This window comes from Callithrix jacchus, chromosome 1, assembly GCF_049354715.1.
Source record: "Callithrix jacchus isolate 240 chromosome 1, calJac240_pri, whole genome shotgun sequence".
Lineage (NCBI taxonomy): Eukaryota > Metazoa > Chordata > Mammalia > Primates > Cebidae > Callithrix > Callithrix jacchus.
In genome coordinates, this window is record NC_133502.1 from 14,445,052 (window position 1) to 14,471,178 (window position 26,127).

The 26,127-nt window shown below is 49.6% G+C and overlaps 1 protein-coding gene across 1 annotated transcript in view; it reads right to left on the bottom strand.

Moving 5' to 3' along the window:
- SLC15A1 (solute carrier family 15 member 1) overlaps positions 1 to 24,101 on the bottom strand; it is a 63,226-nt gene extending 39,125 nt beyond the window's left edge. The window contains exons 1-5 of the mRNA XM_008993436.4: positions 24,024 to 24,101; positions 3,410 to 3,426; positions 2,939 to 3,020; positions 2,694 to 2,835; positions 369 to 488 (exon numbers count right to left, since the gene is read on the bottom strand). Coding sequence (XP_008991684.4) covers positions 369 to 488; positions 2,694 to 2,835; positions 2,939 to 3,020; positions 3,410 to 3,426; positions 24,024 to 24,027 — 365 coding nt within the window. The 5' untranslated portion in view covers positions 24,028 to 24,101. The remainder of the gene's footprint in view (positions 1 to 368; positions 489 to 2,693; positions 2,836 to 2,938; positions 3,021 to 3,409; positions 3,427 to 24,023) is intronic.
- Between the last annotated feature and the right edge of the window lie 2,026 nt (positions 24,102 to 26,127).

Consider the following 26,127-nt stretch of genomic DNA (forward strand, 5'->3'; position numbering starts at 1 on the left):
GTGTGGTATAAGACAGAAAACCAAAGGTCCTGGAGGCCGTAAGACACTCGGCGGTGTGAAGGATCAAGGTCTGTGGGAGTTTATATCCCTCCAGGGAAGTTAAGACCAACACGAATCCCCTGCCCACTGACTGTACATCACGTGGAATGTGACAGTCCATGACAGCCAAACCTCAGAGTGAGCAATGCCTCCAGACAACCACTGGGGTGTGACATCCTGGAGACCCAGCTTAACCCATTTGACAGCCTTCTCCACACTGCCAAAGAGGGAAGAAAAACCTCCTTATGCTTACAGTCAAGATCAAGGAAAAAGCCTCAAAGGAGCACTTGGTGGGAAGGTGGTGGGGGCAGGAGCGAGCATCAACTCACATGTGCACAGGAGGGCTGTCGGGAGTGCCATCGTGGTTGTGGTCTGTGAGGTCAGTAATGGAGCTTACTGAGAGGACTACTTGTCCAATTGTGTAGACAATGGAAAGCGACACAATGGTCCTGTGTTTCCAAAGGTGAAGAGAATCCAAGTTAACCACACAATAGCCGTCCACTTCCAACTCCGCTGCAAGAGACCCGCTCCTCGAAAGCTTTCAAGAGCCCAATCCTGAATGCACTTATTTCCTGAACTTCACTAACACTGGTAACTTTCAGGAAGGCACATGGGCAAAAAGAATAGGGCAAAGTTTTGGGCTAGGCATGGTGGCTCATGCCTGTAATCCCAGCACTTTGGGACACTTTGGGAGGCTGAAGCAGGAGGACTGCTTGAGCTCGGGAGTTTGATACCAGCCTGGGCAACATAGCAAGACCCCATCTCCACAAAAAGATTAAAAATTAGCTGGGTGTGGTGGCACATGTCTGTGGTCCCAGCTGCTCGGGAGGCTGAGGTCGGTGGATCACTTGAATCCAGGAGTTTGAGGCTGTAGTGAGCCATGATTGTACCACGGCACTCCAGCCTGGGTGACAGAGCGAGACCCTGACTCTTAAAAAAAAAATTAACAAATTTTGGCTAGAGGGACAGGAGAGGGGAGAGACCCACTTTATCTTTCAAGCATTTGAAAGACTCAATGTTCTGTTTGACCTGTGAAATTAGTATTTATATTTTTAAGCTGTGCTCTAGGCTGGTGCAGTGATGTGATCACTGCCTGTCATGTGCAGCTAACTGCAGCCTTGACCTCCAGGGCTCAAGTGGATCTTCCCACCACAGCCTCCCAAACAGCTGGGGCCACAGCTATATGCCACTATGCCTGGCTAATTTCTTTATTTTTGTAGAGATGGAGTCTCACCATATTGCCCAGGCTGGTCTCAAACTCTTGTGCTCAAATAATCCTCCTGCCTCAACCTCCCAAAGTGCGGGGATTACAGGTGTGAACCGCACCACACCTGGCCTCTCCTGATTAGTAATGATATTTGTCTAGGAAGTGGATCTTTGGTAATTTTTGTAGAATTCTTTGGAGGTAGTGACTATTCTTTCTTCTGCCCCTGCTACCATTTAGATATCTGTCTCCTGCAAACCTCAAGCTGAAATGTGATCCCCAGTGTTGGAAGCAGGGAGTGGTGGGAGGAGTTTGGGACACTGGGACAGATCCCCCATGAACGGCTTGTGCTGTCCTCAGGGTCATGAGTGAATTCCTGCAAGAGCTGGTTGTCGAAGAGCCTGGCACTTCCCTCCTCTCTCTCTCTCATTTAACCTCTGGCCATGTGATTTCTGCACACGCCAGCTCTCCTTCACCTTCCTCCATGAATGGAAGCAGCCTGAGGCTTTCACCAGATGCTTGGTCTTCCAGCCAGCAGAAGCATCAGCCAAATAAACCTTTTTCCTTGATAAATTCCCCAGCTGCGGGTATTCCTTTACAGCTACACAAGAGGACTAAGACAGCCATGTCATTCATTTGGCCTGGAAGAGCCTCTACTTCCTTCTTCCTTAAGTCCCAGGAAATCTTGCCTGACAGCCTCCCACTGGGTGTGCTTGCAGAGCCCTTGCTGGAGGGCTGGGTGACTTCTCTCCTTGGTGACCTCACACCATGTGATCTAATGCAGTGCAAGCCCCTCAGTAGCCGGGAGGTACATTAGAGAGTTCCTTCATTTCCCCAGCCCTGAACTCCATGCCTCACACATCACTGATGATAGACAGTATCCCTGCTACTAGGTCCAGATGAGACAAAGATGTTACGTTTGTTTGGATTAGGGAAAAAACAAACCTATAGATGCTGTTTGCAGTGGCTAAATGTCAGGCACTGTGGTAGGCTCTAGAGACAGAAGATTGGGCAGAAACAGCACTGTAAATGCTCTCCTAAGGGTTTGCTTTTTTTTTTTTTTAATTTATTTTTGAGACAGGGTCTTGCTCTGTCATCCAGGCTGAAGTGCAGTAATATGATCACGGCTCACTGCAGCCTTGACCTCCAGGGCTCACCTCAGCCTCCCAAATAGTTGGGGCCACAGGTGTATGCCGTCACATCTGGCTAATTTCTTTATTTTTGGTAGAGATGGGGTCTCACTATCTTGCCCAGGCTGGTCTCAAACTCCTGGACTCAAATGATCCTCCTGTCTCAGCCTCCCCAAGAGCTTGGATTATAGGTATGACCCACACCACACCTGGCCTCTCCTCAGAGTTGATTCATCATTCCAAAATTCCACCCTCCCCAACCACAAAACATACGTTTACTTTTTGGCTTGTTTGTGAACAAGAAATTTCCAGCCACTCACTTGAATTTTCCCAGCCATGAGTCGGCGATAAGAGCTCCGAGAATTGGCGTCAGGTAGCACAGAGCCACAAACGTATGGTAGATGGCGGTGGACAGGTTGTCATCCCAGCGAATGAAATTTGTGAAGTACAGAATCAGGAGTGCTTTTGCAGAGGGCAGGTGGAAGAGGAGGGGGAAGCAAAGTGAGGTCTGGTTACAGCCACTCCTGCTCTTCCCCAAAGGGTGAGAAACAGCCAATACAGTTACCTCGCATTCCATAGTAGGAAAATCGTTCACAGAACTCGTTGACTACAATGAAGAAGATGCTCAGGGGATAACCAAGGCAACTCTGACAAAAAGAAACAGGCACAGGATTGAAATACACCCCTCACTGCTCCATAGCCACAAAGGAGCACCAATGGCATGAAAAGCAGCCAGTGCAGATGCAGTAACTTACCAGCGACTAGAGCAGGAAAGTGGACTTCAGTCATGTTATTCTCTACACTACTGCTTCCACAGAGATAGCAATGAAGTAAGCATTTGTGGCATTGGTAGTGTGAGGAGGATTGTCCACAGTTTTTCCTGGGGAGAGGACATCCCACACGGAAAGCCAGGATCCCACCCTCACTGGTTTTAGATGTACACTACAGATCTGTCAGGTGAATGAACCCTTAGGGGTAAATCAGATGATGAAATGCAGAAGCTGAAGATATGTACAGAAGGAAAAAGGGTACTCACCCATGACTTGGACATTCCTAAAAGAAAAGCAGAACCCCAATATTAAAGTCAAGCCGTTACAATACTTTTTGTTGTGTCTAAACTCAGAGCCCCTGACTTTTTAGGGTGGTCGGAGGGGCCATTCACCAAACAGCCCCGGTCTCCCTGGGACCCCAGCCCAAGACTCGTGCTTCTTATTGGAAGCAGGGCCTGGCATCTTTTTTTTTCCTTTTAGAAGCTCCCCGGGCAATTCTCATGTGCAGTCAAAATGCAGAAGCGGCAGCTCAGAGAATCAGGCCCAAACCATTTCCTCCTGAAACACTTCAAAGGTTGCCCGTGGGAAAGAATCCACACACTCCAGCATGTTCTTCACTGTCTCACAAGTGATGGTGGAGATTACATTCCTGCAATATAAAATGCTTCTGAGTTTCTGACACACTGTGCACACTCATCCGCCACCTCCTGCCTGCCTGCCAGTCTCGCCCCATGATTTAAGTCTTACCACTGATATTCCCTTCCTGAATCATCTCTGATGTCCCTATGTCACCACACTGTAATGATGGGCAGTTCATATTTTTGCTTCCCTTCTGGACCAGGTTCTGCTAGTGGACGGATTGTGCACCATCCATCACACTGACATCCCCACTTCCATCGTCCTGTACAATACCTCCCACTGGTAGGGGCTTATGTCAGGAGGATGGGTAAGAAGAGCAGGAAGAACTGGCCTGAGAATACAAGGGAGCCGGTGCACGTCAAGTCCAGTGGACTCTCCCATCTGCTTCCTAGGAGCACCTCATTCCCACCCCATCAGCCCCGGCTCTTCTGTCTCCCAGAATTTTGACAAGAGCTGAGCTGTGCCCTTGTCTCTGGTCTTTACAACTTCTCACTCTGCTCCTGCACAAACACACTGCCCTGTGTTCATCCGTGTCTATCACCCACAAGGCTGTTTCCCACAGGGCATCCATCCGTTTCCCCCTTACCTGCCCCTATTTCCTTATGTTAGGATTGTTTCTTGCCAGGGCCCCTGAACATGCTCTACCTCTACTAGGCATCGGTTACCCCATAGCAGTGGGTCTCACACTGGAATGTGCCTCAGAGTCACCGGAGGACTTGCAAGAACAGATAGCTGGGCCCCACTCCCAGAGTTGTTGATTCTGTAGGCCTGAGATGGACACTTGAGCTTGCATTTCTAACAGGCTCCCAGATGTGGGAGCTGCCACTGGTCCAGGCAGTGTGCTTTGGAAATCACTACACTAGAAAATTAATCTTTAGACTGTTGTTTTCCCAGTGTTTGTTCCTGGCACCTTTGTAAAAAATGAGTTGGCTTTAAATGCATGCATTTATTCCTGGGTTCTCTTTTCTGTCCCATTGGTTTATGTGTCTGTTTTTATGCCAGTACAATGCTGATTTGATTACTAGAGCTTTGTAATATATTTTGACATCAGGTGGTACCTCCAGCCCTATTTGTTTTTTTGCTCAGGATGACTTTGGCTTTTTGAGGCCTTTTGTGGTTGTATATGAATTTTGGGATTTTTTTTTCTATTTCTATGAAGATTGTCATTGGATATTGTCATTTGCAGCAATACAGATGAAACTGGAGGACATCAGGTTAAGTGAAATAAGCCACAGAAAGATAGATATCACATGATCTCACTCATATATGGGAGTTAAAAAAGTTGATCTCATGGAGGTAGAGAGTAGCATGGTGGTTACAAGAGCATGGCAAGGGTAGGGGAAGATGGGAGGATGAAGCAAGGTTTGTGGATACAAAAACATAGTCCTGTAGAAGGCGTAAGAGCTGGTGTTTGGTAGAACAAGAGGGTGACTATGATGAACAATTTATTGTATATTTCAGAATAGAGGCTGGGCATGGTGGCTCACGCCTGTAATCCCAGCACTTTGGGAGGCAGAGGTGAGCCGATCACTTGAGGTCAGGAGTTCAAGACCAGTCTGACCAACATGGTGAAACCCCATCTTTACTAAAAATACAAAAATTAGCTGGGCGTGGTGGTGAGTGCCTGTAATTCCAGTTACTTGGGAGGCTGAGGCAGAAGAATCACTAGAATCCAGGAGGCAGAGTCTGCAATGAGCCAAGATCACACCACTACATTCCAGCCTAGGCCACGGAGTGAGACTCCATCAAAAACAAAAAACAAACAAAATAGATAGAAGAACTGGAATGTTCCCAACACAAAGAAATGATCAAGGTTTGAGGTGATAGATATTCCAAATATCCAGATTTGATCACTACATATTGTATGCCTCTATCAAAATACCATATGTATCCCATAAATATGTATAATTATTATGTATCCGTAACAACTTTTAAATCCTTAAGGCCCTACGGCAACCCATGTGTTGCAAATTGCAGCAGAATTGCCCATTCGAAAAGCAGCCCAACTGGGAGTTAGTGCCAGCCACTGGGGCTGGCGTTTGAGAAGGCGGACTTCTCTGCACCTGAGGTTTGCCTCTCTAACAAGAGTCAAGGTGACCTCAATGCTGCTGGTCCGGACACTGCACTTGGAGGACCACATGCTGGCTGTGATGTCCTGCTGCATGATGGTTCTATGTAACAGAATTTTATCACTTCGCTGGCTCCAAGCACCAGAAAGACCATGGCATGTATCCAATACAGGAGGCGTATAGCAAGCTGAAGCCTCCACCACAGGGCCCACCTCCATCTCCCACACCATTCCCTCTGGGGACCTTCTTTGTAGATTTACTGCCTTGTCTTTTCATTATGTGCAAGTTCAAAGCCCTATCCCACAACAAACGAAGCCACAACCCTGGCAGAGGAACTCCCTTCCTGACCCTGAGCACAGGGCCCTCCAGGTCTTACCACCTCTTCCTGGGCAGGTGCCTTCCCTCCTGATCCAGTCAGCCTGTGCTGGGGTTATTTCCATTCCTGCAGCTCAGCGTGGCCCCAGAGACTCCTACCAGATGGTCTTGCATTTTTGCTCATTTAAGAGCATTTAGGGCCAGGTATGGTAGCTCACACCTCCATCTGAGGTGGGCGGATCACTTGAGGTCAGAAGTTCAAGACCAGCCTGGCCAACGTGGGGAAACCCCACCTCTACTAAAAATTCAAAAATTAGCTGGGCCTGGTGGCGGGCGCCTGTAATCCCAGCGACTCAGGAGGCTGAGGCAGAAGAATCCCTTGAGCTTGGGAGGTGGAGGCTGCAGTGAGCTGAGATCTCACCACTGCACTCCAGCCTGGACAGCAGAGTGAGACTCTGTCTCAAAAGAAAAAAAAAAAAAAGAAAGAAAAAGAAAGAAAGAGCATTTTAGATGCGATTTTAGTCCTTGTCCTAAGGGGGAATCCACTGCCCTGGTTTCTCCGGACCCCACTTCTAACTTCCTGCCTGTTAGGAGTTCTGGACAGAGATTCCTCCACACGAATAACCCGGTTTCCTCCCAAGACAGAGCCGCGGTGGGATGCGGTCGCTTCCGGGGCAATACGCCAAGAATGAGGCTGCGGTGTTCGCCCTGCGGCCCCGTCTCACGCTGGCACCTGTGGGCTGCCTGGCGGCCGAGCCCATCTGTTCCGGGGTAGCCCAACAATCAAACGAGGACGACCTCCGCCCTGCGGGGTTGCTGGAAGAGTCCTGTGAACCCCACGGCTCAGGGCTTCCTTACGGGGAGATGCGACCTCTGAGCTCAGAGTCCTCAGGCCCCCCGCTTCCCGCAGAGCGGAAACTCAGTGCTTGCTGAATGAACTTCCCAAGACCCCGCTTATCCATCACCCGCACCCAGCCCCGCGCTCAGGTCAGCTCTGCCCGGTGGGCCTCGCTCCAGGACCGCTCCGGGGCTGGCCCGCGGGGATCGCATCCAGGTCCCGGGCCCCAGCCTGGCTTCCACTGGGTTTGGGTCACAGGGGAGATCAGAGGGAAGAAGAAACTTTGGGGTACTTGTTTTTCTGGCGTCTTCCCTGCAAGGTCCCCTCAGACCATCACCTCAAGTAACAGTGGCGGCTTCTCCGACTTCTCCCTTCCCACCTGACTCTCTCCTTCCAGGTTTCAGGAGCGGTTCCTCCCCCTCATCTTGTGGGCCCAGGGTCCACGCCGCCCTGTGTGGCCCCGTCCCCTGCGGCGTCTTTCTGTGCCCGAGCCCTCCCGTGAGGAGCGTGACTCCTGTGTCCTGGGAGGGTAGTGGTGACGCAGTGCACCTGCCGTGGACTTGGGCCGCCGTTCACACTGCGCAGGGAAAGCGCCAGCCTCCAGCGAACAGGAAGGGCTGGTCGGGCAAGTGTGCGTTTTGCAAGCTGGCGCAAACCAGGCTGTGGGTGCAAAGCGTCACTGCTGTGCGGGGTGTGTGTGTGTGTGTGTGTGTGTGTGTGTTTGAGATGAAGTTTCACTCGTCTGGCTGGACTGCAATGGCGCGATCTCAGCTCACTGCAAACTCTGCCTCCCAGGTTCAAGTGATTCTCCTGCCTCAGCCTCCTGAGTAGCTGGGATTATAGGCGCCCAGCGCTGCTCGTTCTTGAGGACATGGCAATACCACGTTATGCTTCGCCTGCTTAGACTTTGGGTAATATGGCCTTACCATTGCCTCCCAAAGCCAACGAGAGGGGTGGAGCCACACAAAGGCCCATCTTATCCCCGGCCCCTTCGGGGAAGCAGGAGTGAGCTCTGAAAACCCAAACCCAGCGGAGAGAGCTCCGCGCTTCATGGCAACCGCTTCCCGTGTTCCCTGGATTTTTATTTACAGGGAAAGACTTCATTTTTCTGGAGTTGTTCTTGTCTTTGCTAAATATTTTGTACCTGTTATTTGCTTCATAATAGTGGTAAAGCTTTTGTCTACTTCACATGTACTACAGTTACAGAAAAGAGGCCACTCAGAAAGCTTAGGTCGTAACCATCATCGCACGCGGAACTAAATTATGGAAAAGGAAATCCCTTACAGTGTAGATCTGAGACTTAGTACCCAGCCATCACCGAGAAGGCGTCTTGTTTTCTGAAAGCGTATATTCCAAGAACTGCCTTTATTATTACGGGGCAGAGGTTGCTAAACGCTTCTTTTATAGAATCAAGAGCTATCTACTGGGCGTAACACTGCAGTCAGCATTTCTTATCTCAATAGGTTTGTCATCAGGATTGCTACCTTAGAAAGCTCAAGTGCAGAACTGGTGTTTACATCGGGACTTAAGACTGAATTTAAGCATCAACTATCACAAGATTCTGATTACTTCGGTACATTCGTGTTTATGTTGGTTCCCTGTTAGAAAACCTCAGAGGCATATTCGAGTAGCCAAGTGTTTCTATATCACTCTGGGGTCCCTTGTGTGAACTACTGACTAGAGCCAAACCCGGCTTAGAATCTGGACTTCCCACCGGACTGGCTTCCTTAGCGCCGATACATTGTCATGGCTGAATAAATGCAGGCTCTTCTTGCCATTCTAGGCCCAGCAGTGGTTTTGCTTTTCCTTTGGCTAAAGAATTTAACGAAATAAGTGTATATTATACATTTATATGATAATTGACTTCGGGGCTGAGGAGAACAGGGAACGCAGGAGAAAACAAGAGACTCCCCCCTCCCCCACTACTCAATGAACGCTCCCATTCATGTGAATATTTCCTACTATTTATATAAAGCATGCTCCATATTTTGAACCGTTTTGGGATGGAAACTCTGACTTTGATGTTTTATTACCTAGAAATTAATAACTCTGACAGCAACTGGCAGACTGCGGAGAATGCACTTCCAGGAGTTGGACTTCGGAAGTCAGAAGGAACAATGCTTTTTGCTGAGGTCTAAGAGAGAAGCCCTCACTTTCAGGCAGAGAGAGAACTGTTTCCTTTTGTGACCAAGAGTGAAACTGAGGGAATACTGTAAGCTTCAGCTCCTGTTCTGAGGATATGTTTCTAAAATTGTAGGTGTGGTGGTCAGAACAGTGGTCCCTTGGAGATGTCCCTACTGTAATCGCTGGGATTCAGGGACATCTTCCCTCCTGTGGCCAAAGGGTTTTGCAGATACGATTGAATTAGGGGCCTTGAGATGAAGAGTTTAGCTTGGATTATCCAGGTGGACCCAATACGATCACAAGTGTCCTAAAAAGTCAGAAAAGCTGAAAGCAGGGGAGCGACTACAATTGTTGCAGTGTGGGTCCCAAAGCCAGGGAATGTGGCAGCCTGGAGAAGCTGGAAAAGGCAAGGATACTGGTTCTCCCTGAGAGCCTTTTGATGCAGCCCTGCCAACATCTTGATTTTAGCCCATTCAAATTCACTGGGGACTTCTGACCTGCAGAACTACGAGAAGGCACTGTGCACACCGCTTAGCTTGTGGGGCTTTGTTATAGTGGTAACTAGAAACGAATACACGTGGATTTGCCCCAAACTCTGTATATACAGGTCTTTAGTCGCTCCTTACATATAACGAAGACTCAAATTTCCTGCCACATTTTGTTTGTTGGTGAAATGCTCTTTATATCAATTTTTTCCTAAACTATATTTTTCTACTTGGAGCTTAGCCGTGCATACCTGGCACCTGCCTTGTAAACTGGATTTGGCAGAATCTAAGCTCTGGTGCTTGCTCTGGAAATGCTTTCATAAGCCAGTAGTAAAGAAGTCAAATTGACAAAGTTGGTCCCACAAGAGGCCCCAGGAAGGTAATGGCCTTGCTAATGGCAAAAGCGGCTTTTCAGTTAAGGAGAGAACGTTCTCAATATTGCCCCTGCGTCTAGCCAGTGGAAGGATGTGGGCTTTTGGAATCAAAAGCTCGAACCTCAGTGTAGAGACATTCCTTCTGGCCCTGCAGCCTTGATCAAGGTGCTTAACCTCTGGGCTTCCATTTCTTCATCTATAATACAGTTTGCATGTATGTCCCCACCAAAATCTCATATTGAAATGTAATCCCCAGTGCTGGAGGTGGGCCTGGTGGGAGGTGATGACATCATGGGGGCTTTAGCACCATCTCTCTTGGTTCTTGCCACAGTGAAATCTTGTGAGATCTGGTTATTTTGTTTTACTTTTTGAGATGGAGTCGCTCTGTCACCCAGGCTAGAGCGGAGTGATGTGATCTCAGCTCACTGCAAACTCCACCTTCTGGGTTCAAGCAATTCTCCTGTATCAGCCTCCCAAGTAGCTGGGATTACAGGCACTCACCACCATGCCTGGCTAATTTTTTTATTTTTAGTAGAAACGGTGTTTCATGCTGTTAACTAGGCTGGTCTCAAACTCCTGACCTCAGTGATCCACCTACCTTGGCCTCCCAAAGTGCTGGGATTACAGGCATGAGCCACTGCACCTGGCCTTAGATTTGGTCATTTTAAAGTATGTGGCATCTTCCCCCTCACTTTCTTTTGCTCCCGCTATTGCCATATGATATGTCTGCTTCCTCTTCATCTTCTGCCATGATTTGAAACTTCCAGAGGCCTCCTCAGAAGCAGATGCTGCCATGCTTCCTGTTCAGCCTGCAGAACTGTGAGCCAATTATATCTCTTTTCTTTATAAATTACCCAGGTGTTTCCTTGTAGCAATACAAGAATGGCCTAACACAGAAAAATGGTACTGAGGAATGGGGCATTGCTATAAAGATACCTAAAAATGTAGAAGCAGCTTTGGAACGGGTATAAGTCAGAAGAGTGTAGAGGGCTCAGAGGAAGACAGGAAGATGAGGGCAAGTTTGGAACTTCTTAGAAACTGGATAAATGGTTGTGACCAAAATGCAAATAGTGACATGACCATGAAGGTCAGGCTGAAGAGGTCTCAGATGGAAATGAGGAACTTACTGGGAACTAGAGCAAAGGTCACTTTTGTTATGTCTTAGCAAAGAACTTGGCTGCATTGTGTCCATGCCCTAGGAGTCTCTGGAAGTTTAAACTTGAAAGTGATGACCTATTGAGGGATTGTGTCAAGGAAAACTGAGTCCACGAGGGGTGTGGTTTCCAAGGCAGAAATTTCCCACAACATGCCCGACAGGACTTCATCCACGTCCCCATCCGGGAACTTAGAGTTCTTTGTCTAACTTTCCCACGCGCAGGCTGGGTAGAAAGCCCAGGTGAGCTTTCTTTGTTTAGAAAGCCCCCAAAAGCTCTGAGAGAGGAGGCTTTGATTGCAGGCCGGGCAACCTACTCAGCATTAGAGTTGAAGATCAATCTCTCCAGAGGAAGTTTGGAAAAGCTCTTCTCACTGGATGAGAATGTGAATGGGGCAGGAGTAACTCTGGGGCTAAAATTCCCCCTAGTCCCTTACCTATAGGGACTACACTCTGGATTCCCTCCCACGGCAAAGTGGAAGCTGTCTCTCCCTCTCTCCCTATAGGGATATCCCTCTCTGGGATCCTCTCCCACAACAGTATGGGAGCTCTCTCTACTTGTCTTTCTCTCTCTACCTAATAAATCACTCTCTGCCAAACTCTTTGGGTCTGATATTTACTTGAATGAACTCACCATGCCACCAGGGCCATCTCCCCATTCTTGGGTGAGAGAACCCAAGAACCTTGGGCACATCCCACTGGGGGAGGGAGCCGAGCCTTCCCCATGTCCCACAACCCCAGTTACACTAGGATATCTGGTAGAAGAAATTTCTAAGCAGCAAAACATTCAAGATGTGGCCTGGCTGCTTCTAGCAACCTGTGCTCATAGGTGGGAGCAAATAAAATGACTTAAAGCTGGGACTTATATTTAAAGAGAAGGCAGAATGCAAAAGTTGGAAAAATTTACAGCCTGGCTATGTGGCAGAGAAAGAAAATGCATTTTCAGCAGAGAAATTCAAGCAGGCTGTGGAGCAACCACTTGCCAGAGATATTTGCATAACAGGAAGAAGTCAAGTGCTGACACTCAAGACAATGGAGGAAAGGCCTCTAAGGCTTTTCAGAGACCTAATTGGCATCTTCTTCCATCACAGAGCCTGGAGGCCTGGAAGGGAAGAATGGTTTCATGGGCCATCCCAGGGCCCCACAGCCCCAAGCAGCCTCAGGACACTGCTTCTTGCATCCCAGCCACTTAGGCTCCAGCCTTGGCTCAAAGAGCCCTAGATACAGCCCAGGCTGCTGCTTCAGATGGCACAAGCCATAAGCCTTGGTGGCTTTCACATGGTGTTAAGGCTGCAGGTGTCCACAGACTGCAAAAGTGAAGGAGGCTAGGAAGCCTTTGCATAGATATCAGAGGATGTATGGGAAAGCCTGGATGTCCAGGCAGAAGCCCTGCTGCAGGGGTGGAGCACTCACAGACAACCTCTGGTAGGGTAGTATGGAACGGAAAGGTGGGGTTGGTGCCCCCACACGGAGTCCTCACTGAGTCATTGCTTAGTGGAGCTGTAAGAAGAGGGCCACCATCCTCCAGACCCCAGACTAATAGATCCACCACCATCTTGCATCCTTAGCATAGAAGAGCCACAGACACTCAACAACATGTGAGAGCAGGTTCTGGAGCTGAACACTGCAAAGCCACAAAGGCAGAGCTGCCCAAGGCCTTGGGACCCCACTTCTTGCATCAGTGTGCCCTGGTTGTGGTACATAGAGTTACAGGAAACTATTTTGGAGCTTTAAGATCTAAGGACTGCCCTACTTGGTTTTGGACCTGGGTGGGGCCTGTAGCTCCTTGCTTGTGGCCAATTTCTCCCTTTGGGAATGGGAATGTTTACCCAACGCCTATACTCTCATTGTATCTTGGAAATAAGTAATTTGTTTTGGATTGCGCAGGTTTCCTATAGGTGGAAAAGACTTGCCTTGCCTCGGATGAGAGTTTGGACTTGGACTTCTGAGTTAATGCTGGAATAAGACTTTGGGGGATTATTGGAAAGGCATGATTGCATTTTGAAATGTGAGAGGGACATGAGATTTGGGGAGGCCAGAGGGAATGATATAGTTTGAATGTGTGTCCCTACCCAAATCTCATATTGAAATATAATGCTCAATGTTGGAGGTGGGGCCTGGGGAGAGGAGGCTAGATCATGGGGGCAGTTTCTCATGAATGGTTTAGCACCCTCTCCCTTGGTACTGTCCTCACAATAGTGAGTTCTCATGAGATCTGGTTTAAAAGTGTGTAGCACCTCCCCGCTTACTCGGTGCTCCTACTCCAGCCATGTGACATGCCTGCTCCCCCTTCACCTTCTACCATGAGTGTAAGTTTCCTGAGGCCTCCCCAGAAGTGAGCAGATGCCAGCACATGTTTCCTGTACAGCCTGCAGAGCCATAAGTCAATTAAATCCTCTTTCTTTATAAATTACCCAGTCTCAAGTATTTCTTTATGCCACTGCAAGAACAAACTGACACAATCTACCACTTTCTCTGAAAGTTAGTTATTAAGATGGAATCTAGATGAATAAAATAAGGTTTTTTTTATTCACTGCATCCCAGGAAGACAAGTTTGCAGTCTTTACTGAGTGTGAGTGCATCTTTAGAAAGGACTGACTTAAAGACAAAAATTTACCATGGGGGAACCTGGCAGGGGCGAGGAGGTGGCTGTCGAAGAAGAAGGAGCCCCCACCAGGGTCGTTTACATTGACCCAAAGAAAAAGGGCCTGAGGGTGTCACGCTGGAAGTCAGGCCATGGGGATGAGGATGGTGTGGACCAGAGCAAAGTCTATCCTCTCGAATTCAAAGCATCATGGCATCGCATTTGTATTTATCGTGGAAGGCATTATATTGCCTTTTGAACTGCTTTTCAATTGGACATTGCTATAGTGTGCGCCAGGCAGGACTTGCTCCACACATGCCAGTCAGTGGATACACAAATGAGTCTGGGGCAGGGAGGCGCTTGCTAGGCATGACCCCATCCAGGGTCACCCACTCGGCTCGTCACTCCACCTGGGCTGTCCACTGTCCACACCACCGACCTGAGCTTCCTCCAGTGGAGAATCTTGCTCCCAAACCTTGCATGCTCTCTCCTTCCGACAGGTGAAGCTGTTCTCCTGGCCTGGCATTCAAGGCCCCCAGGGTCTGACTGTAACTCCAACCTCCTCCACCCCAGCTGTCCATCCATATGCCTACTTCTCTCTCTCCCCTCGGGCCTTTTCAGAATTCCATGTCCATGTGGGCTCTCTCTGCCTCCTCGGCCTCCCACATCCTCTCTCCCATCTCATCAGGGCTCTTTAGACCCTTTACAGCTGCCCCAGCAGAGCGAGCAGTGCGACTTTGGACAAATGTCACAGAGCCTCCTGTGGCATTGGATGTCTCTCTCCCTTCTTAAGAAAATAAAGCGTGTGTCATTTCAAAAAGCAGCAGCAGGGCCAGCACCAGGCTTCACTGTGACTGCGCTGAGGACAGGGTGGATGGCGGGAAAGAGGAAGGATGTGGGTGCCTGGCGTCACATGCTTGGTTTGATGTTTTTTCCAAAATGGATAAGCTTTGATCCAGCAATGAAAAGCATTTTGCTTTCCTTAAATGGGATCTTCTACCCTCAGAGTCAGTTTAGCTCTAGAAGAAATTCAGTGCCTGTAGCCCAAAGCCCTTGTTTCCGGAGCGGCTCTTGTTGAGGCTGTTTCTCTCCTGGCTTGCTGATTTTTTTCTTCTTGGATTGGAATGGTTTACTGCCTTTCCCACCCTTGGGGGCTCTGCTTGTCCACCCGGTATTCTCATGTGTGTTAGAAAAGTATGGGCTTCTGGGCCGGATGCAGCCCAGGGAGGCCTGGCCTGACAAGTGAATGAGGGCCACTAGCTCCAATCAGAAGAGGTGTCACTTGTGGCTGCACTGCTGGTGACCAGAGCATGGGCTGCATTCCATATCAGGGGTCCTTCTGCTGGGACCACGATGAGGGCATAGTCCGCACCCAGCTGCGCCTGTCCTCAACTGCTCTTCATAGAAATAGCCTCTTTTTCAGAGGCAGGCATGGTGGCTCACGTGTGTAATCCCAGCGTTTTGGGAAGCCGAGGCGGGTGGATCACTTGAGGCCAGGAGCTTGACACCAGCCTGGTCAACAAGGTGAAAACTAAATATGCAAAATTTAGCTGCATGCCTGTAATCCCAGCCACTCAGGAGACTGAGGCCCAAGAATTGCTTGAACCCAGAAGGTGGAGGTTGCAGTGAGCTGAGATCTTAACCACTGCACTCCAGCCTGTGTGACAGAGGGAGACTCCATCTCAAAAAAAAAATATATATATATACCCTTTCCACAGCTACCTTCTTCCCCACTAGGAAGCTGCAGTTCCTCTAATCCAGCAACAAATAGAAACATAAACACAGAAGACGCTGATGTGAGGTTTTCAGAATGCCACTTTCATCAGACTCCTGCTTCTCTCTCTCACACCACTGCTAAAAACAACTGAGGCCTCAGACTCCAAGAACAAAGGAATCATACTAAACCCTAACAGCAGGAAACTAACTTAGAACCATCTAAGGAAACTGGCGCCGAAGGGAGAATGTGGGTTTATCAGGTGACTGGGCATGAGGCCATGCGGGGAGCAGCCTACCCCACAGCCCTTGCACACAGGCCACCAGGCCAAGGCTTGACTGCAGCTGACTTGAGTCCCAGCAGATGCCTGGCGGTCCTCCTGGAACACAAGAGGATAAGAAGGTGGTGAGGGGCTCCCCAAGGGTTCTGCTGAGGCGGGGGGGCTTTCTGCCCAGCACCCTCGGAAGACAGACATGGAACACAAAACCACGAAGGGAAGCAGATACCAGCCTCCAGGACAGCATCGGCTCCACACACCCAACAGGCAACAGAAATGGTGGCCCTGACAATACTGTACATTGTCAGGGGAGAAAACTACACTAAAGACATGTGAGCGTCACTAAATTAAAAGGAAACAAGTCTGGGCAATGTGGCAAGACCCCACCTCTACAGAAAATCCAAAAACGAGCCAAGCGTGGTGGCACGTGCCCCTAGTCCCAGCTACTTGGGAGGCTCAGGCAGGAGGATCGCTTGAGCCAGGGAGGTCAAGGCTGCAGTGAGCTGTGATTGTGCCGCTGCACTCCAGCCAAAGTGACAGAGTGAGACTCAGTCTCACAAAGCAACCAACCAAAAAACCCACCCAATCTCCCGGTCTTTTGGAGGGTTGTTTTTCAAGGCAGTGAGGTTCAAGACGATAACTTATACACACACTATTTTTTTAAGTGGTAAATTAGAAAAAAAATGCTTTACAATCATGGTTGAGTATGAAGTTAGGGTATAAAACAGAATGGAAGTTTTCCGCCCACATGATAGATAGAAAGTAATGGCAAAAACAGCAGCTCCTTTTGTACCAATCTAATCCTTGGGTTGCACATGCCTCTTTCCTGTCATGAGAATATATGTAAGAAAGTTCTAGAAGCAGAACGCTGTTAAAATATGTGTATCTTAAATGTCATTAGATATTGTCTAACAACGTTCCATAAAAATGTCAGGGGACTTCATTTTTTCATGCTTCTCTTATAATTTTCGAATTAGCATGCACCACAGGAACAGCTACATTTTTCAAAAAAAAAAAAACAGAAAAGTGAAACACTAAGCGTAAAGGTTGCCTGGAAACCTTATCTGCAGATCCAGAGTGCAGCATCAGCAGAATGGGAACGCTGCTCTTAGGACTGGAGGTAAATTGCCTGTGTCTCCTACATCACTCTGGGGTCGGTTTTCTTTCGCTCTCTTTTTTATTTTTTGAAATGGAGACTTGCTCTGTCACCAGGCTGGAGTGCAGTGGTGCAATCTCAGCTCCCTGCAACCTCCACCTCCTGGGTTCAAGTGATGCTCTTGCCTCAGCTTTCTAAGTAGCCGGGACTACGGGTGTGCACCACCATGCCCAGCTAATATTTGTATTTTTAGTAGAGATGAGGTTTCACCAGGTTGGCCAGGATGGTCTCGATCTCCTGACATCATGATCTACCCACCTCAACCTCCCAAAGTGCTGGGATTCCAGGCGTGAGCCACCGTGCCCGGCCTAGGGCCTGTTTTCTACATACCAACTCTCTTACTAAGTGGACCGTTTATAGTTGATTAGAGCTATGACCAGAAAACCCATCTGTCTTGAGGCGGGAAGACACTGGTCACCAAATGTAGCATCCGAGCTGAGGATGCAGGCTGTGATGGAGTTATCTCTACCCTACAAACATTTTCTACCTAAAGTCATCTCTCAGCCACAGGCATCCTTCAGAGAGGATGCTTTCCGTTTCCATGTTGGGTGTTGAATAGTATCCTGCCCATGCCCCACAAATTCACATGCTTCCCACAATCTCAGAAGGTGATCTTATTTGAAAATAGAGTTGTTGCAGATGAAATTAGTGAAGACCAGCTCATCCTGGGACAGGGTGGTCCCTCATCCAATGTGAGTAGTGTGCTCCTAAGAGGAGGAAAAGCGACATGGAGACTGATGGGCTGGCAGACACAGCAGATACGTGTCCACAAGCCAAGAGATGCCAAGGACCAGTGGCCACTCCAGGATCAAGAGGAAGGTCCCAAACGGTCTCCCATAGAGCCTTCGGAGTGGGTGTGGCCCTGTGGACCCCTTGATTCTGGGCTCCCAGCCTGCAGGACTGAGAGAGAAGACTTTTCTGTTGCTTCAAATTCCCCAGTTTGTGGTGCTTTTGCTATGGCCGCCACAGGAACAAATCCACCACGTGAGCTTAGGTGTTTTGAGTTTCATTTTTTTAACTTGTAATATTTAATATTTCAACTTTGATTTTAGGGGTACATGTGCAGGTCTGTTATATAGATAACTCGTGACTCAGGGTTTTGATGTACAGATTATTTTGCCACCCAGGTACTAAGCCTAGTACCCAACAGTTGTTTTTTTCCCAACCTCTCTCTCCTCCTATCCTCTACCCTCAAGTAGCTCCAGCGCATGAGTGTGGTTCCCCTCTTGGTGTCTTTGTGTTCTTATTATTTTGCTGCCCCTTATAAGTGAGAATATGCAGCATTTGGTTTGCTGTTCCTGTTAATTTGCTGCCGATAATTGCCTATAGCTCCATCCATGTTCCTGGTAAGGACATGATCTTGTTCTTTTTTATGGCTACATAGTATTCCATGGTGTATATGTACCACATTTTCTTTAGTCTTTCATTGACGGGCATCTAGGTTGATTGCATGTCTTTGTTGTTGTGAATAGTGCTGCAGTGAACATATGTGTGCAGGTGTCTTTCTGGTAGAACGATTTCTATTCCTTTGGGTATATCCCCAGTAATGGAACTGCTGGGTCAGATGGTAGTTCTTGGAGGCATCACCACAATGCTTTCCACAACAGTTGGACTAATTTACACTCCCACCAGAAGTGCATAAGTGTTCTCCTTTCTCTGCAAGGTGTTTTGATTTAATGGAAAAAAAGGTTTATTTCCTCAATAACATCTCAAATGTATAAATGTCTGCCATGTCCTAATGAATAATATCTTCTCACTGGAGGCAGATTGTAAAAGTTGCCTGGCTTGAAAACGTTTAATGAAGCTTTTTATGTAAGTACATTCACAATGTGTGAATTTTCCAGTTGTCAATCTGATCTCTGAACCAAAATTTCCTCTGAACATGTACCTGTTGTTACCCATCCCCACACGGTACCTGGAGGACTCAAAACCCTCTCTCCAATGTGAGACTCCTTTCCGAAGCCTGGCGAGGGGCTTTGAGCAGTTTCCAGTCTAGGAACCAGGAGAGGAACTGGATCTTCCTCCTCCTCAAGGCTCTGTGGAAGACCCTGTCCCTCTGCCCTGCAGCTGTGGCACTTCCCACCTGCTGAACCCATGCTTTCACAGTGTTCTCATAGCTGCACGCATCCTAAACCCCAAAAACCAGAGGGGCTGAGAGCAGAGGTGTGGCCCCGCCTGGCTGACAAAGCCCCCTTGAAATCACATCCATGAGATGACCCCAGGGTCCACTGTCCTCTACGATAGACTTCCAGCTTCTGAAACCAAAGGACAAAGGTACAAAAGAGTGACTCCTTGGTTCTCTGTGCTGTAACCCCAGGATGATGAGTCACAGTGCTCACTCCGCTGAGAACACTGCTTCCTTTTTCACTGTCCTCATGGAAGAATGTGGAAAGCTTCCTCAGGCCTGACTCTTGTATTTATTTCCTTATCAGTTCACCCGGGGCACCTACCCACTTTCTCTCCTGCAAGGCATAGAATCAAGACGTGACTGTGTCTGGGACTGCTGCCCCCACCATGGGAACACAGCTGGCTGGGGAGTCTCAGCTCCAAGGTTCCACACCAGGCTCCCAGTCATTAGTAGTTCTGCCGTGGGGAATAGAGTGGCCGTGCCATTTTCTAGGGAGGAGATTCCTGGTAGCTTAACTAGACCATAGACTAAGCCCTGTTTGTTCTTCATGGAATGGTTCAGTAACTCAAAGGGCAGTAAAAAAATTATTAATCAAAAGAACCCGACCAGGTGCGGTGGCTCACGCCTGTAATCCCAGCACTTTGGGAAGCCAAGGCGGGTGGATCACGAGGTCAGGAGTTTGAGACTAGGCTGACCAACATGGTGAAACCCCATCTTTACTAAAAATACAAAAATAATTAGCTGGGTGTAGTAGCACATGCCTGTAATGCCAGCTACTTGGGAGGCTGAGGCAGGAGAATTGTTTGAACTCAGGAGGCAGAGGTTGCAGTGAGCCGAGATCGCGCCATTGCACTCCAGCCTGGGTGACAGAACAAGACTCTGCCTCAAAAAACAAATGAACAAACAAAAAAACCCAAGTGAACAAAAAATGGAATAATTCTACTCAAGACATTTTGTAAGAGACGTGAAGGTCCATGCAAACATTTAGCATCCGTTCAAACCGGAAATCCACGGCAGGCAAACCCTCAGCTTAGACAGACACTCTTCATAGTGCCTCGTTTTCCTCAACTCCTTAGCATCCATTCAAACCGGAAATCCATGGCAGGCAAACCCTCAGCTTAGACAGACACTTCTCATAGTGCCTCGTTTTCCTCAACTCCTTAGCATCCATTCAAACTGGGCAGATCCACAGCAGGCAAACCCTCAGTTTAGACAAATACTCCGAGTTGCTGCTTTCCCTGGTCTCATAGAGCCTCATTTTCCTCAACTCCAACTCGGGGTAGAAGTGTTGTTTACGGGTTTCTGTTCCTGCCCCCTGAGGACATGACTTTCTCCAAGGCAGGGTTATTTCATCCTCACATGGTAGGTAAATTTCTGCATAGCCACTCCCGTTCCCTACTTCTTTCTATTTGGTTGTCGTTTCAGATACAGTCCCTCTGTTGCCTAAGCTGGAGCCATCTTAGCTCACTGCAACCTCCACCTCCTGGGCTCAAGCCATCCTCTGGCCTCAGCCTCCAGAATAGCTGGGACTAGAGGTGCGAGCCACCAGGCCTAGCAGTTTTTTTTTTTTTTTTTTTTTTTTTGTAGAGACAGGGTTTTGCCATGTTGTCCAGACTGCTCTCAAACTTCTGAGCTCAAATGACCCGCCTGTCTCAGCCTCCTAAAATGCTGAGATTACAGGTGTGAGCCGCAGCACCCAGCCCTCCCTATGCTGACAGCACCGGCTGGCTAATTCTGAAGTTCTACCTGCTAATTTGCCCAATGCTTCATCATCATGGACATGTACCCACACAGACAAGCCGCGGGCCAGACTGCATAGATCTTCCCATAGCCTAATTTTTAGGGCACAGTAGCAACATTTGCACATGGGCAGGGGTCAAAAAAAAGAAACTGGGGATTCTTGAGAGCTGGGGTTCTCCAAGCAAGGGCCTGGGACCAGCAGCATCACCCTACCTGGGAAAATGGCCCTGTGCTTAAGCTCTTTCCCACACCTACTGCTCCAGAAACTCCAGGCGAGGGGTCTGGCGAGCCCCACTGCTGGAACAAGCCCTCACTCCCATAAGCCTGAGGCAAGTTTGAAAACCGCTGACTCAGAGCAATCTTAGCCAGAAAGAACCCACTGTTAGCAGTTCTCTCCTTGCTGCCGACTCTGCCAAAGGCCCCCTGCAGTGTGGGGCCACCTCTGGAGCTGGCATCAGGGACAGCAGCTGCCCTGGTACTTCAACATTGTTCTCTGGTTGACTCAAGAGCTGACAGGAGGAGGAGGAGAGTGGGAGTGACTCCCAGGTGTGAGGAACCTTCACCACTTACCCATCATTTTAAGCCCAGGCAGCTGCCTTGGAAAAACTCATCAGAATCACAAACAAGGCTCAGCCAGGAGGCTGAGACCTGGTGGGGCAGGAAGAGAATAAAGCCTCCTTCATTAAGTAAGTGAATATCTCCAATCAACCTGGAGGTCTTGGCAGATAGAGGTGGGAGCTTGCTGCATACAACGGGAAGCCTTGCACCTAATTTTCAGAGTCCATTTAGCATAGGGTCTTGCTAAGCTTGGGATGAGGGAGTGAGGCGGGGTGGGAGGAAAGACCAAATAGTCGTAATCTTCTACAAAAGGATTCCCAGCCCTATGATCCCACGGAGGCTTCAGAGGCTGCTTTTTCTTACTAAGCTTTCTTCCCAGCATCTAAGAAGTTTTCTGCTGTTTGGAGACTTAATTCAACTGACAGCCCTTGGGAAAATGGCATCTCTCACCCAGCCTCTAAGAAGCACAAAGATACCCTAAAGCAAGGGTCCCCAAAATGTGGCTTAGGGGCTGAATCTGGCCCACTGCCTGTTTCTGTGTGGCTCACAAGCTAAGAATGGTTCTCATGTTTTGAAGTGATTGAGGGAAGTGTTTGAAGATTATGTTGTGGTACATGAAAGTTACATAAAATTCAAATGTCCAAGTGCATGAAGTTTTATTGAAACTGGTCTGCCCACTTGTTTGTCCATTATCTACAGCTGCTCTAGAGCTATAGCATTGAGAAGTTGCCACGGAGACCAACCGGCCCCCAGGACCCAAAGCATTTCCTCTCTAGCGATTTCCAGAAGAGACTGTGGACCACTGCTTTAAATAAAGGAGGTGCTGTTCATGAGCCCAACAAGACGCTAAGCCAGGCTGGGTGTGGTCACCTCCGAAGCACTTGTATTTACCCTGTCAGCTGCTGTGGATTCTCCTTGCTTCTGTTGCTAAGTCTAATAAATGCCTTGATGGTACAGTCCTGCGTCTCATCCGATCCCTCACTTTCCTATTCATTCAGAACTTCTGCTCCTGGATTCTCAAAGGATGAAAAAGCATCTACTGGGAAAATTTGTTCCAATTCCAGTGGGACGAAGTTAGAGGCAGGAGGCACCAGCTTCTCTAAGGACCATGCCCTGCTCATCTCCTGCCTTGTTCACCAACTGCTTCAAGTGTCCCCTCAGTGACTGAGGGATCGGAAACAATGCTGTCATGACCTAAGCACCAAAGATCTATTCTTGAAAAGTTACGACTTTCTTTCCCCTCAACAACCATTAAACATATTTTTCATTTGCTAACTAACCCTTGATATTGAAAAGTTGGGGCTTCAGTAAAAATCAAATCGCTGTTTGCATATAAACCTTTTTGCTGCTCTTCACATGCTTTGTCAATCTCAGTTGCAAACAAACAGAGAGGGCCAGTGGCAGACTAGAACGCGTCAATTCATTTGGGAGGAGGCTTCAACAGCTAACTATTCCTTCACCAGCAACCAGGCAGCTGCCTTTAACAACAATGCGGGTTGGGTCTGCTGAAGTGCTAAACACAGGTCACGAATTCCAGCTCAACAAGGATGCTACTCAGGTGTTTGGTATTTGACGATCGACAGAAATAGTTCAGAGCACCTCCTAGCAAAGTTACATGGAGTGACAGGTGGGACTGGTTTGAGGCCGGACCCTTCCTGCAGCCCAGGAATCTGCCTGGCAGAGAGGGAAGTTGCAGGTCTTTCTGGAGCAGGCACAGTTGGCCACAATTAGAAGTGCAAAATGTGAACCACTCACTGTTTCTCCTTAGGAACCACAACATGGTGTGCCGGGCAGGCGTTTTGAGAGCCAGGGGGCGGGTGCACCCGGGGGCTGGGCAGGACACACATCACTCCACCGGGACCACTGAGGCAGCCACTGACCCGCATTCCTGTCTACAGGCTCAGATCCCCTAACCCACGTGGCCACGCCTTCTGCAAAGTGCCGGCCAGGGGCATCCATGGCACAACTTTGGGGAGCTGAGTGGGCGTCTCATCTTTAAGAAAGCAGAGGGTCGGGCTGCTCTCGTGCAGCTCTCTCCGGGTTTGCGTTCCTTCTCCCGAGTCTGCCTCAGTTCCAGAGTGGTTAATTCGGAAGCGGGGCAGGAGTCAAGGTGCCTCCTAGCTGCTCTGCTGATTGATGCTCCACCCCATCAAGAGCCAGCTCCTCACCTTCTATAAGGCACAGAAAGTGCCTTAAATTAAGCCGGGTCACAGTGCAGAGGGTTAAGAGGGGGCCACAAAGAGAGGGCCCCAACTCCTCTCGTGCCAGGGCTCCCTGCAGAACTCCAGGGTCCCTTCGCCACCCAGAGGCAAGAGAAGTGCAGAGGCAGCCGCGAGGCGCCCAGTTCGATGGCGTTTCTGTGGGTCCTGCTGTCGCCCGCGGGGTCCCGCTCCTAGCGCACACCCGGCCCGCAGGGTGGAAACACTAAGACAGCAGTGCCCACGGGCGGGCGGGTCAGGATAGCAACCTCGGCGGAGTGGGCCCCTCTGGACCCCCCGGCCTCCGCGCGGTGACCACCTGGGAGAGGACCTTGGGCGCCCCGCAACCTCCTGGACCCCGTGGGCCTCCAGGTCGTTCCGCTTCCCGCCGCCGCGTCCCCTTCGCGCGCCCCGGTGCCGGCCAGGTGCCCACGCCGCTCCGAGCTCCGGGTGACGGCGGGGACCCGAGTCCAAAGCCCGGCTGGACCCCCGCGGCGCCCCCCACAACCCCCCGCCAGCCGAGCGTACCCATGGCTGCGGCTCCGAGGGCTCCTGCGACCGGCCGGCGGGACGCGCTCCTGGCAGGTGCGGCTTCTCAGACCTGGCGTCTAGGCCCGGCCCCGCCGCCCCGGGTGCAGCTCCAGCTCTGCGAGGCGGGGCCACCGGCTCCACCCGGGGGGCGGTGCCGCGGGGAGCAGATGTCGGCTCTCCCGAGCCCCCGCGCGTGGACCCCGACCCCGGCCCCGGCCCCGGTGCGGGCGGGAATTCCCCGACGGGAGCGCGGCAGGCCCGGGGAGGACGGGTCTCAACGCAGATTTCCAGACGCCACCCCCAGGCCGGCTGACTCAGGAGGTCGGGGCTGAGGCCCCAGAATGTGCATTTCTTACAAATCTAACCACACTTTGGAAACCACTGCGGGAGGAACGCACGTTTCTGGGAGGGGAGGCAAAACACGGCGGGACAGGGGTCAGCTGTGTGTGTGTGTGTGTGTGTGTGTGTGTGTGAGCGTGTGTGTGATTGAGGATTGAGCATGAGTGCGTGTGAGAATGTGTTTGTGATGTGTGTGAGAGAGTGTGTGTGTGAGAATGTGTGTGTGGCTTTGAGATTCAGCCTTTGAAAGCATTTGTGGGGAATTCTACATTTTCTTTCTTTAAGAATTACCAGGCCAGGCGCGGTGGCTCACACCTGTAATCTGCACTTTGGGAGGCTGAAGCCGGCGGATCACGAGGTCAGGAGATCGAGACCATCCTGGCCAACATGATGACACTCTGTCTCTACTAAAAATACAAAGTTAGCTGGGTATAGTAGCGCCTGCCTGTAATCCCAGCTACTTGGGAGGCCGAGGCAGGAGAATTGCTTGAACATGGAAGGCGGAGGTTGTGGTGAGCCGAGATCATGCCACTGCACTCCAGCCTAGTGACGGAGTAAGAAGTAACACTCTGTCCCAAAAAAGGAGGGGGGGCGGGCGGAGGGGGAATGAAGGTGAATTTCCACAGCCATTTTGTTTTAATCTTGCTAAAATACAACATAAAACAGTCTGAAGTGCACAGTTCAGTGGCATTAAGTACATTCTCATTGTTGTCCCACCATCGCCACCATCCAGCTCCAGAACTTCATCTTCCCAAATGGAAACTGTGGACGCATGACACAGCCCTCCCCGTCCACCCTGGCCCCAGGGCCTGGCACCCACCATTCTCCTTTCTGTCTCCACAAATCTGCCAAGTCCAGCGTCTCAGGGAAGAAATGGACAGTGTTTGTCCTTTTGTGTCTGGCTTCTTTCACTTGGGTGATGCCCTCCAGGCTCATCCACAGTATGAAGTGCATCAGCGTTCCTTCCTTCTGAAGCTGAGGAATATTCTGTTGTGTGTATACAGCACGCTTCGTTCGTCCATTTACCTGACTCTATTTATTATCTCTTGAGCCTTAGCACCCCCAGTCAGTTTTTCTGGAAGATGGAGGTGCTCAGGGAGAAGCAGAGACTGCTCTTCCACACAGGCAGCTGCACCTGCCATTCCTGTGCTTTCTTCATTGCAGCTGAAGAGTAAGAAACTCTTCAAATAGTTGCTTCATTGAGACATACAGGGTAGCGGTTGATGTTACCTCCAGAAATGGGGGCTGCAAGTCAGGGAACCTCATGATGTTGAAAAATGCAGCCTCGGCTGAAGGAGAGGAAAGCTTGCTCTGGCGGGTTTGGAAGTGCACCCACTGTTGCAAACCTGCCAGATACGCTGGGAGTAGAAAGGTGGGCTTGTGGTGGCTCATTTAGGTCACAGTCTTCTCCACAGGGTGGTGTTTCTGTTGCTGAGCTCATGAACCCTGGAGTCCCAGACTCCTGGAAACACATTCTTGGTCTCAGCCAGAGGTTCTTAAAGTGTGGTCCCTGAACCAGCAGCATCAGCATCACCCAGGAACTTGAGAGGAATGCAGATTCTCAGGCCCCACCCCCGATCTACGGAATCAGAACTTCTGCAGCAACTTCTCAGTAGTCGTGAGACCAAAGCTGTTTCCTCCACATGTGCATTTCATCCTTCATTCAAGCATTACTATTTATCACCTCCCAGTGCCAATGACCATGCTAGTGGTGGCATTGGGTGGAGTGGAGGAGAAAACCATACTCGGCCGAAAGATCAGG